Source organism: Oryx dammah, unplaced genomic scaffold (genome assembly GCF_014754425.2).
Source record: "Oryx dammah isolate SB20612 unplaced genomic scaffold, SCBI_Odam_1.1 HiC_scaffold_11, whole genome shotgun sequence".
NCBI lineage: Eukaryota > Metazoa > Chordata > Mammalia > Artiodactyla > Bovidae > Oryx > Oryx dammah.
The window spans coordinates 43368179-43381081 of NW_024070195.1; the positions used below are offsets into that span (position 1 = coordinate 43368179).

The following is a 12903-nucleotide window of genomic DNA, read 5'->3' on the forward strand; positions in this document are numbered from 1 at the left end:
CTACCCCACAGATCAAAGAGTATTTGCGCTCAGATGGCCTTTTCTCTGCCTTCAGAGGGTCCCCCTAGGAGGATGTAGGAACCCTGGGTCTAAGGCCCTCCCACCCCTCCTGACTTTCCTGTGGACAAGCCTCCCTGGGGCAGGTGGGCCCAGTGACCTCTTCCATCTTCTCATCCAGGCGCTTTCCTTCGAATCTTCCCCCAGCAACAGCTACCCCAACTGAGAGAATTTCTCTGATTGGCTGAACACAGCAGGGGGCTCCCCACCCCCACCCCCACCCCAGAATCTGTTTGCTTCCTCTTTACCTCCACCTTCTTCCTTTACCCCCACACCAAGCGGGACTTATCTGGTTAAAGCACCAGAGGGCAATGGTCCTCCGGGGGACGCTGGTCCTGGGACTGCACACCTTGATGACCCTCCTGAGCCCCCAGGAAGTTGGGGCCATCAAGGGTGAGTGCTGAGGGCGCTGGGCGAGGAGAGGAGATTACGGGCGTGGGGTTACTCTTGCGATGGTACAGAGTGTGAGCGGTTCCTCTCCGCTGATTTACGGCAACTTCCGTTGCGAAGAGACTCCCCATCCCTCTCACCTCGATCAGGTCTGTCCTGGACCTAAATACAGGCTCAGCCTGGCCACGCCAGCCATGTTCTGGTGCCTCCTGTTCCTCCCTCCTTCCTTCCGTTTAGATTTTTTTTTTTAACTGTGGACCATTTTTAAAGTCTTCATTGAATTTGTTACAACATTGCTTCTGTTTTATGTTTTGGTTTTTTGGATGTGCGGCATTGTAGGATCTTTGCCTGGAGAATCCCAGGAACGGTGGAGCCTGATGGGCTGCCATCTATGGGGTCGCACAGAGTCGGACACGACTGAAGCGACTTAGCAGCAGGAGCAGCAGCAGCAGCTACCCCCTGGCCAGGGATCAAACTTGTAACCCCTGCATTGAAGGGTGAAGTCTTAACCACTGGACCACCAAGAAAGTCCCCTTACCCGCCTCTCTGAGACCCAAACCTCCATCTTGCTGCCCAGCGTCCTGATTTTTTAAAAACAACTTTTATGTATTTATTTACTTTTGGTTGTGCTGGGTCTTCACTGCTGTGCATAGGCTTTCTCTAGCTGCAGCAAGCCAGGCGGCTCTCTAGCTTCGGTGCCCTGGCTTCCCTTGTTGTGGGGCACAGGCTCGAGGGGGCCAGGGCTGGGTAGCTGCAGTGCACCAGCTTAGCTGCTCCATGGCATGTGGAATTTCCCCAGACCAGGGATCGAATCCGTGTCCCCTGCATTGGCAGGTAGATTCTTATTCACTGTACAACCAAGGAACTCCCTCTCTTTTTTTTTAATTTATATTTTTAAAATTCTGTGGCCAAGATGCTCAGCATATTAAGGATCAAACCCACCTCCCCTGCATTGGAAGATGGAGTCTTAACCACTGGACTGCCAAGGAAGTCCCAGCATCCTGATTTCTGTAGAATTCCTGGTTTGAAATGTGCCCATTCACCTCCAGCTCTAGTACCATATTTTTCACCAGGTCAATAGAGAGTAGTTTATATCTTTATCCTGCTCTATTCCTGAGCTCCTTGTCTGCAGGGCCCACAGCTGGTTTGTCTATACTCCCCTGGGGCCTATATCGTGTTGCCCACACGGTGGTTTCTCATGACTGCTGTGCAATTAATTTCATAGGATTATCAAGCCATCTTATCCACAGTCACCTAAACCCTAATTTCTAGAAAACTTGAGCCTCCTTCATGTTAAGAGACACATTTAGTCATAATGCTCTGAGCAGAAGAGATGGGACATGAACTTTGAACACAATACCTTGGGCTGCCTTTTTCTACCCTTCTTAATTCTTACTCCTACAGCCATCTCCTGTTTTCCCTCACACCCACTTATACTGCATCTCTGTGCCCACAGTTCCATGGATGCTCTTTTTTTTTTTTTTTTTGCCTTTTTTTAAAAATTGAAGGATAATTCAGTTCAGTTCAGTTGCTCAGTTGAAGGATAATTGCTTTACAGAATTTTGTGGTTTTCTGTCATACATCACCAAGAATCAGCCATGGGTACACCCAAGTCCCCTCCCTCCCAAACCTCCCCGCCATCTCCCTCCCCACCGCACCCTTCTAGACTGTCACAGGGCCCCTGTTTGAGTTCCCTGAGTCATAGAGCAGACTCCCACTGGCCATGCATTTTACATATGCTATTGTAAGTTTCCACATTACTCTCCATGCATCTCACCTCTCCCTCCTCCCCTCCCCCCTTGTCCATAGGTCTGCTCTCTATGTCTGTTTCTCCATTGCTGCCCTGAAAATAAAGTTTTCAGTACCATCTTTTTAGACTCCATATATATGCATCAATATACAATATTTTTATTTCTCTTTCTGACTTACTGCACTCTGCGTAAGAGGCTCTAGGTTTGTCCACCTCTTTAGAACTGACTCAGATCTGTTCCTTTTTATGGCTGAGTAATATTCCATTGTGTATATGTACCACAACTTCTTTATCCATTCATCTGTCGATAGGCATCTAGGTCGTGTCCATGCTCTAGCTATTGTAAATAGTCCTGCAGTGAACAATGGGGTACATGTGTCTTTTTCAATTTCGGTTTCCTCAGGGTATATGCCTAGGAGTGGAGTTAATGGGTCATATGTGGTTTTATTCCTAGCTTTTTAAGGAATCTCCACACCATCTTCCATAGTGGCTGTATCAACTTACATTCCCACCAACAGTGCAAGAGTGTTCCTTTTTCTCCACATCCTCTCCAGCATTTTATCTTTTGTAGACTTTTTGATGATGGCCATTCTGACTGGTGTGAGGTGGTGTCTCACTGTAGTTTTGATTTGCATTTCTCCAATAATGAGCGATGTTGAGCATCTTTTCATGTGTTTGTTAGCCATCTGTATGTCTTCTTTGGAGAAAGGTCTGTTTAGGTCTTTTTCCCACTTGCTGATTGGGTTGTTTGTTTTTCTGGTGTTGAGTTGTTTGAGCTGCTTGTATATTTTGGAAATTAATCCTTTGTCAGCTGTTTCACTTGCTATTATTTTTTCCCATTCTGAGGGCTGTCTTTTCACCTTGTTTGTAGTTTCCTTTGCTGTGTGAAAGCTTTTATGTTTAATTAGGTCTCACTTGTTTATTTTTGTTTTCATTACTCTAGGAGGTGGGTCATAGAAGATCTTGCTTTGATTTATGTCATCGAGTGTTCTGCCTATGTTTTCCTCTAAGAGTTTTATAGCTTCTGGTCTTACATTTAGGCTTTTAATCCATTTTGAGTTTCTCTTTGTGTATGGCATTAGGAAACATTCTAATTTCATTCATTTGCGTGTAGCTGTCCAGTTTTCCCAGAACCACTTATTGAAGAGGCTATCTTTGCCCCATTGTATATTCTTGCCTCCTTTGTCAAAAATAAGGTACCCATAGGTCCGTGGGTTTATTTCTGAGCTTTCTATCTTGTTTCATTGGTCTATATTTCTGTTTTTGTGGCAGTACTATACTGTCTTGATGACTGTAGCTTTGTAGTATAGTCTGAAGTCAGAAAGATTGATTCTACCAACTCCATTCTTCTTTCTCAAGAGTACCTTGGCTATTTGGGGTCTTTTGTGTCTCTATACAAGTTTTGAGATGTCTTTTTGTTCTAGTTCTGTGAAAAATGCCATTGGTAATTTGATAGGCATTGGATTGAATCTGTAGATTGCCATTGGTAGTATAGTCACTTTCACAATATTGATTCTTCCTACCCAGGAACATGGAGTATCTCTCCATCTGTTTATGGCATCTTTGATTTCTTTCATCAGTGTCTTATACTTTTTCATATACAGTTCTTTTGTCTCCTTAGGTAGGTTTATTCCTAGATATTTTGTTCTTTTTTTTACAATGGTGAATGGGATTGATTCCTTAATTTTCTTTCTGATTTTTTCATTGTTTGTTAGTATATAGAAATGCAAGTGATTTCTGTGCACTGACCTCGTACTGTGACTTTGCTGAATTCACTGATTAGCTCTAATAGTTTCTTTGGGGTTTTCTATGTATAGTATCATGTCATCTGCAAACAGTGAGAGTTTTATTTCTTTTCTGATCTGGATTCCTTTTATTTCTTTTTCTTCTCCAATTGTTGTAGCTAGGACTTCCAAAACTATGTTAAATAATAGTGGTGAGAATGGACACCCTTGTCTTGTTCCTGATCTTAGAGGGAATGCTTTCAGTTTTTCACCACTGAGAATAATGTTTGCTGTGGGCTTATCATATATGGCCTTTGCTATGTTGAGGTAGGTTCCTTCTATGCCATTTTTTGAAGTGTTTTTATGATAAATGGGTGCTGAATTTTGCCAAAGGCTTTTTCTGCATCTATTGAGATGATTGTATGGTTTTTATCTTTCAATTTGTTAATATGGTGCATCACACTGATTGATTTGCATATTTTGAAGAATCCTTGCATTCCATGGGTGCGTTTAACCTCAGTTTCTCCTCGTCCCACCCCTACTCTTCTCATCTCACGCACAGGACCCCACTGGGACTGGAGATCAGAGTCAAGATTTAACTCTGGGATCACAAGCCTGAGTTTAGGTGGCCTCTCTTCTTCCAGCGCGGTATGCTGGGCTGAACCCTTGCCTCTGTGCTGGCCAGCCCCTCCATCCTCTCCCTTCCAACCCTCAGCAACTCCTCTGCTCTCCAGGGACCAACTCAGTGTCAGAACAGGACTCTTCCCCCACACAGAACCCAGGATGGGGCATAGCTCAGAACTCAACCCGTCACACCTGGTGGATGAGAGCTGATACCTTTTCTTTTCTCCCCCGACCCTGAACTCACCCAACACAGCTGACCACATGGGCTCCTACGGACCAGCCTTCTACCAGTCCTATGACGGTGCAGGTCAGTTCACCTATGATTTTGATGGAGAACAGCTGTTCTCTGTGGACCTGAAGAAGAGGGAGGCTGTGTGGCGTCTGCCTGAATTTGGCAACTTCGCCTACTTTGACCCGCAGAATGGGCTGGTCAGCATCGCGATGATCAAAGCGCATCTGGAGGTCTTGGTGGAGCGTTCCAATGGCACCAGAGCCCCCAACGGTACTGGGCCCTTCCCCTGCCCACCCCTCTAGGCCCCCAGCAAGCAGAGGAGGTCCAGAGAAGCCTCTGTCCCACCCCTCAGGCCTCTGTTGGCTCCCTGGCCCCACTCTCAAAATCTGAGACTGTTTTTCTCAACCCCTTTCTTTCCCAAGAGGTTCTAGATCTCCTCAGATTCCTTCAACAGCCTCTTCCTATAGGAATGGCCCCTCCTGCCTGGCAGATACGGCACCCCCTGGGCACCCCCTGTCCCTTCATTCTCTTGTCCCTCTGTTCCCCGCTTCTGCCCCAGTGTCACCAGCCCAGAGCATCTACTGCTCTCAGAAGGCTAATACCAGGAAGCACCCCTCAGACCATCCCTGATGAGGCCCCAGCTGGAGGCTGCTCCTGTGGGATTCAAGGCCTGCTTCTTCCTAGTGCCCCCCAGAGTGGCTGTGCTGCCCAAGTCTCGCGTGCAGCTGGGTGAGCCCAACGTCCTCATCTGCATCGTGGAAAACATCTTCCCCCCGGTCATCAACGTCACCTGGCTGCGCAACGGCCATCCCGTCACCCAGGGCGTGACCCAGACCAGCTTCTATGCCCAGCCTGACCACTCATTCCGGAAGTTCCACTACTTGAGCTTTGTGCCCTTGGCAGACGACTTCTATGACTGCAAGGTGGAGCACTGGGGCCTGGACCAGCCGCTCTTTCAGCACTGGGGTATGGACCCCCCTCCCTGCTACCCACCTCAGACCCATGCATCCTTCACCCTGAATCTCTTTGCAGGACCCCCTGACCTTCCCTTTCTCTCCCAGAGCCCCAGGTGCCCACCATGCTGCCTGACACCACAGGGACTCTGGTCTGTGCCCTCGGCCTGATCCTCGGCCTGGGGGGCTTCCTCGGGGGCATCACCCTCATCATCACAGGCACGTGCCTGTCCAGCGCCCCCAGGTGCATTGGGGGTCTCGGGGGAGGAAGGTGGGGACTCTGCACAGGATTGGGGTGGAGGACGAGAGATGCCGGGAGGGGAGCAGGGACGAGCAGAGGGGAGGCGAGGGCGTCAGGTTGGAGGGAGGTGGGCAGAGAACGACCCAGAATTGTGAGCTTGAAGCTTGATCACGTGGTTTTTGCTACTTTAGGTGATGACCCTTCTGAGAGAAGCAAGTGTGAGACACCATTCAGCTTCCTGGCAAGTTTCTGACAGCCCTTGCCTGCTCAGTGTGACTCCACCAAGTTCACCATGCTGACTTTGAATGGGATCAACCCCTGTCCTATAGGTCTCCTTTTTGGCCCCCATACTCATGGCAGGGACTTGTGGGGAACCAATGTGCTCCCTTTCCCAGCCCCAACACACACACACACACACACACACTTTATTGGTCTACCCAAAGCCCCGGCCAGCAGCAGTAAAATTTTAAACAATGTTTGCACAGTGCCCATCTTCCCAGGCCTTAGCCAATACTCTAAGGGTGTAAGGGACACTAGGGGGGCTCCCAGGTGGCAGAGTGGGTAAAGAATCTGCCTGTCCTGCAGGAGATATGGGTTTGATCCCTGAATCGGGAAGATCCCCTGGAGAAGGGCATGGCAACCCACTTCAGGACTCATGCCTGGAGAACCCCATGGACAGAGGAGCCTGGTGGGTTACAGTCCGTGGGGTCCTAAAGAGTTGGATATGACTGAAGGGACTGAGCATGTGTGCAAAGGACTCTAGGGTCTAGAAGAGGGGATTTCTGGTGATGGCCATTGAGCATGACGTGCTACTGGGAACTGGCATTCATTCACGGGCCAATCTAGCTATGTCTTGCTTCATTTGACTCATCAGCGTGGGGCCCCTTGTGTGTCACTTGTGAACGGACCATTTCACATGGACGTCATGTATTTATATCCTGAATTCAGATTTGCCTCCAAAGGGATGCAGAATATTCTGTTCATTGCAACTCCCCCAGCCGATGACAGTTCTGAAGGACACCAGGCAAGGGAACATTCAGGGAAACTTCCAGATTTACCGTCATGAAGAGGCCATTGGTATCCAGCTGTGACCTAGATACTGTCTCCTTTTTCTACATTCACTAGAGTTCCATGCATGGCAAACAGAGGCCAAGGCTTGGGTAGGATGGCCATGTCCTCCGTCTGAGGTCCATTGCATCAGGTAGGAGGGTAGAGGGTAGTGATCGAGTACTTCTCAAGGTACCTGTGAGAAGGGAGGTCCAGGAGATATCCGTCTGAATCCTCTTTAAATCTGTGGCCTAGGGCTTCCCCGGTGGTGCTAGTGATAAGGAACGTGCTTGCCTAGCGCAGGAGACATAAGAGACGCAGGTTCAGTTCCTGGCTCCGGAAGATCCCCTGGAGGAGGGCATGGCAACCCACTCCAGTGTTCTTGCCTGGAGAATTCCATGGACAGAGGAGCTTGGCAGGCTGTGGTCCACAGGGTCACAAAGAGTCGGATGCGACTGAAGTGACAGCACGCACGGGGAAGGTTTTAGCTTACTGTGAACAAAATTTAAAATACACCCAAAGCAGTAACCAACTCTACAAAGTAGTTTATGAAGTGAAGTGAAAGTTGCTCGGTTGTGAGCAAAAAGTTGCTCTCTTTGCCACCCCAGGGACTATACAATCCATGGAATTCTCCAGACCGGAATACTGGAGTGGGTTGCCTTTCCCTTCTCCAGGGGATCTTCCCAACCCAGGGATCAAACTGAGGTCTCCTACATTGCAGGCGGATTCTTTACCAACTGAGCTATTATATCAGGTACCAAATGAGTGGTACAGATTGGTGGTTTTCAAACTGAATACACAGAAGGATCACTTGGGAGCCTTTTGATGAGTACAGGCTACGCCAAGATTTACTGAATGAGTATCTCTGGGGGTGGAGAGAGTGGTGACAGGGACTTTGTAATTTTTAACACGCTCCAGATGGTGCTGATGAAGTCGTTTTGGCCCCAGGCTGAGGTCTGGGAATGGAGGCTGGCTGGAGCCATCGGAGGTCGTCGGAAGAGCGGATCCCTGAGGTCTGAGTGATTCGGAAAGACTTCCTGGAAAACCTGGGCCGTTTAGGGCATAGAAGTTGAGCAAGGGACTTCCCTGGTGGTCTCGTGGTTAAGACTCTGCCCTTCCAACTCAGGGGATATGGGTTTGATCCCTGGTTGGGGAACTAAGCTGTCACGTGCCAGGTGGCACAGCGCGTGCCCCCCCCCCAAAAAAAGAAGAAGCTGAGCATAATACAGGTATGTAGAGGTAAGATAGGGTTTGGAATTTGAGTGTTTTGTCCTGGAAAAAAAAAGAAACCAAGAAATTATGGGGACTCCGTGGGCTTCCAGGGAGAGAGTGAGGTGGGGAGTCACAGGCCAGAAGAGGACTTGCGTGGGAGTGAGGGAGGGTTGTCCTAGGTGTGATTTTTGTTTGCCTGTCAGTCACGGAAACGCTATTAGAATAATCAGACACAAAGAGGGTATTTACAGTAAAGACGCCAGAGTGGCACCCAGAACCCAAGGGTGGGTTTGAGTCAGGTGCGCAGGGAGCAGAACTCAGAGCTGAAGCGCCAGCAGAGCCCAGCACCCAGCCCTCTCCGGGCCGCAGACCCCCTGCTCTCTAGGTCCCTGAGCGCGTCAGCCGTGTTCTCTCTGTGTGGACTGACTGTCCTTTTCAGCCGACCTGTCAGTCTTGTGGGTCCTGTGTGTGTATGTCACCTCAGCCCCAGCCACCCACTGAGACTGTCTCAGTCACAATTTAAAGTTTTTGAAACAACAAACGATTCCCCAAACTTAGGGAAAGTGTCCACCCCGGCCCACGGGGATCAGATCCCACGGTACAAACATGATGCCTGGCGCCCACCCCTGAGGTGAGGAGTCAGATTGTCCTCAGAGAAAGAAGAGGGTCTCAGAAGACACCATGAGAGATATCTGGCTCCATCGTGCCCTGATCTCTGTTGATCTTTTACTTAAAACTTAACTTGATGCATCCTTGGAAAAGTGGTTCCCTGATCTCTGTCCTAATGTTTAATAAAGTTGTTACAATTGTCCTCTTTTGAACAGACAGGTGGCCACCAGGGGGGCAGGTGGTTGGGGAAGGGATGGAGTGGGAGATTGGAGTCAGCAGATGTAAGCTTTTATATCTGGAATAGACAACGAGGTCCTACTTACTGTTTGGCACAAGGAGCGATACTCAATTCTTGTTGTTGCTGAGTCGCTTAGTTGTGTCTGACTCTTCACTATGCCTATATTACCCAGAAGTCACTAGAAGCAATTTGGAAGGAATATGGAGCAGTTCCAAAGGTTTATGTATTTTGGCCTTACACTCACATTATTTTCTTCTAGTCTCAAAGTCTTTCTCTTCGGGTCTCTGAAAAAAAAAAATATTGTTATGCATTTTTGATCTGACTTCTTTCAGTCTCTTTTAGAGTAGATAGTCAACTTCTTTTCTGTATTTTCAAACTCTGCTCCTTCGCAGGGTTCCCCTCCACACATAATAAAAATACCATCACTTTCATATATTGAGAACAGGAAGCCTCCTCTCTGTCCCGTAACTCCCACCCCACCCTGCAAGCTCCTCCCAGCCACTCTCTCTGAAGGAGAATTCTGCACCAGCTGCCTCCATATCTCCTCTTCTGATGGATTTTCTTTCTTAAAATTTTAATTTTTAACTAAGTTTATCCACACAGTTTAGAGTCCAATAGGTCTGCCAGATTTGCTTTAAAAAGTTCTAGTCACTGTCTCCCTTCCAATCCTGTCCTTGCCCCCAGAGTTGATTAGTGAAAGTGAGAGTCATTCAGTCATGTCCGACTCTTTGCGACCCCATGGACTACACAGTCCAAGGAATTCTCCAGGCCAGAATACTGGAGTGGGTAGCCGTTCCCTTCTCCAGGGGATCTTCCCAACCCAGGGATAAGACCCAGGGCTTCCACATTGCAGGTGGATTCTTTATCAGCTGAACCACAAGAGAAGCCCAAGAATACTGGAGTGGATAGCCTATCCCTTCTCCAGCGGATCTTCCCGACCCAGGAATCGAACTGGGGTCTCCTGCATTGCAGGTGGATTTTTTTACCAACTGAGCTGTGAAGGAAGCCCAGAGTTGAAAACTTTCAACTTAAAAAAAATTTTTTTCTTTACTTATTTATTTATTTGGCTTCATTGGATCTCATATGTGGTTGCAGGCTCAGCAGCTGTGGCCTGTGGGCTCAGTGGCCTTGTGGAATGTGGGATATTAGTTCCCCGACCAGGGATCCAACCTGCATTCCCCACACTGAAAGGAGATTCTCAACCACTGGACCACCTGGGAAGTCCTTTTCAACTGTTTTTAACTAATTCTGTTGGTACTGACCTTCTGTCTGTAAATAGCATGTATGTTTAGCTCCATCTTGATTTTTCAGCTTTAGGCCTTTTTTACTTCTCTCTCTATGGAAGAAGACTTAATTTTTTTTTTTCATCTTCACACCACACACATGCACCCCTTCCTTTAATATAGTTATATTGTAACTTTTCACCAGGTTGGTGTTCAGTGTTTATGTTATTATTAATTTGTAAAGGCTGTTCACAGCCAAACTTCCTTTCTTATACAGCTTTTTGTTTTCCCTAGGATAAATAATTGCCTTACTTTCTCTTTGCTTGGTTTTCTTGGTACCTAGCATTAGTGAATCGCAAGTTTCGCTAATACAACCAGCTGCTTCAGGTATTCTGTCCATTTTATTGTCAGATAAAAACTTCCAGAACCGCCCCTGATCCCTGCTTTTGCTGATGAGGGCCCCGGGCTCAATCCTTGTCCACAGAATTAAGATCCTGCAAGGCGTGGCAAAGAAAAACAAAAATCCACCCCCACCCTTTTCCATCCTTGTCTTTTGGGTTGGACCTTGGTGGCTCAGACTGTAAAGAATCTGCCTGCAACGCAGGAGACCCAGGTTTGAAGACCCCTGGAGAAAGAAATGGCTACACTCCAGTATTCTTGCCTGGAGAATTCCATGGACAGAGGAGCCTGGCAGCCTATAGTCTATGCGGTCGCAGAGTCTGACACGACTGAGCGACTAACACTTGCATTTTCTGTTTCTTGTATCCAGCTCACAGAATGACCATGTTTAGAAATTACTGCAGAGCTGTCACTTCTGCCAACCGTTCATGTAGATCTCCTTGTTCAGACTTTCTTTCTCACTTAGACTCTCAATTCCTTCCTGGCCAAGGTTCTCCAACCTCACCTCCTTGCAGTCCTTTTTTCATGACGCTACAGCCACACTCTCTTGACTTAGAATCCTCCTGCCTGTGACCTTAACATCAGTGCTTCCAACTTACCATCCATTCATAAGTCCCGTGGTAAAAATTCAGTCTTCCCTGATGAGCTTTGCTGAATAAACCACCCACTTCCGCCCTTCTCAATCATGTGACTTGTTGCTCTCCGTAGACAGACATTTCTCCTAGCACGCAGCCTCTCCTCTCAGGCTTCCTTTCCTCTTCTGAGTGGCCAGGCCTGCAGAGGAGCTGCCACTTCCTCCACCCTCTCCTCCCCTCCCCTCGTCTCTGGCTATTGCCACTAATTCTGTGATTTGACTGTTTCTTGTGGTTTGATTCCAACTCCAGTGGAGGCTCCGAATTTGAGTCAACTTTCTCTTCCCAAGAGAAGAGCCCCTGGCCTTTCTGCCCCCTGGAAACTTCCTGCTGCCTCGCCCCTGGATCCTCAGTGCCACTCCCGAGACCTGGTTTGACTCCCTGTAGTCCTTCATTCCTTCCCTCAGGCCGGCAGTGTATGCTCTGGCTCCAGGTACGAGTTCTTACCCTATCGCCCCGAATGCAACGCAGCAGTTACTCAACCCGTGTTGCTCAAATGACTGACCAAAGAGTAAGACATAGCCCACTCAGCTCTCAGATTCCTTGATGACTTGCCCAAACAAAGAAGACATTTAAAAGCTTTCCGCTCTTATCAATACTATTGCTTTTCTGAATACTATTAGCTTTAGGTATTGTTAGTCACCATCATGTCCAACTTTGCCACCCCATGTAGCCCGCCAGACTCCTCTGTCCATGGGGATTCTCCAGGCGAGAGTATCGGAATGAGAACCCATTTTCTTTTCCAGAGGATCTTCCCAACCCAGGGATCAAACGCATGTCTCCCACATTGCAGGCAGACTCTTGACCGTCTGAGCTACCAGGGAAGATTTTCACATATTGAGCACTTGCAGTGTGCCAAGCAGTAGTCTAAACACTTATATCCGTCAGAGCTATGAGTCTGCACACCTACCACGGTGTTTCCTAAACTGTTCCATGAAACTCAAATGTTCTGAAGGATGTTAATAATGTAAATCAATGTAAGTAATCTTTTTCTTCTAAAGCATATTTTAATATGGGTAAGGAAATGCCAAACATGTAGCTGTTAGTTTATAGTACTCTGCCTTTCAAAAAGGACATCTCATGTTTGCTGATAGCAAAACACTGGAAACACGTCCAGTAAGAATGTCCTAGATGAAAGAGTTACGGTACACCCATGCAGTGGAGAAACACAAAGCTGTTAAAAAGAATGGGGAAGGTCTCTTTGAGCTGATATGGAGGGATCCCTAGGATGTAGTGGAAAAATTGCAAGATATCAATACAAAAGAAGGCATACAGTATGTGCTACCCTTGGCGTAAGAAAGAGGGGCGATGTTTGCAAAAAACCACACTGAAAGGATAAACCAGAAATTGTTAAAAATGGGGAGGGGAAGGAAGAAAAGAGGGAATGCACTTGAGGAAACAGGGATAAAACTGGATACTGACTTTGGAAATAAATAAGTACTTTATAATTTTTATAAACATGAAACAAAACCCCCTAAAATTTAAAACAGACACAAACGACTGAACCAGAGAGACAAGAATTATTTTAACTCCTATTAGAAAAAAATACTGTATATTCCCAGTAGACTATAT

At 47.4% G+C, this 12903-nt stretch overlaps 1 protein-coding gene across 1 annotated transcript; it reads left to right on the top strand.

Annotated features, from left to right (window-relative positions):
- The first annotated feature begins 315 nt into the window (after positions 1–315).
- Positions 316–6578, top strand: LOC120869858 (HLA class II histocompatibility antigen, DO alpha chain-like). The gene is made up of 5 exons (XM_040249157.1): positions 316–450; positions 4799–5047; positions 5462–5743; positions 5839–5974; positions 6163–6578. Exons 1-5 carry the CDS (start codon positions 369–371, stop codon positions 6164–6166), a joined length of 753 nt encoding a protein of 250 aa, XP_040105091.1. The 5' UTR covers positions 316–368; the 3' UTR covers positions 6167–6578.
- Positions 6579–12903: the final 6325 nt, after the last annotated feature.

What these genes read in the sequence shown, in the direction of transcription:
- LOC120869858 (XM_040249157.1), top strand. Translation starts at nt 369, where the DNA reads ATGGTCCTCCGGGGGACGCTGGTCCTGGGACTGCACACCTTGATGACC. An exon ending in GGAAGTTGGGGCCATCAAGG is followed by an intron (nt 451 to 4,798) that starts GTGAGTGCTGAG and finishes CACCCAACACAG; the next exon opens with CTGACCACATGGGCTCCTAC. An exon ending in GCCGCTCTTTCAGCACTGGG is followed by an intron (nt 5,744 to 5,838) that starts GTATGGACCCCC and finishes TTTCTCTCCCAG; the next exon opens with AGCCCCAGGTGCCCACCATG.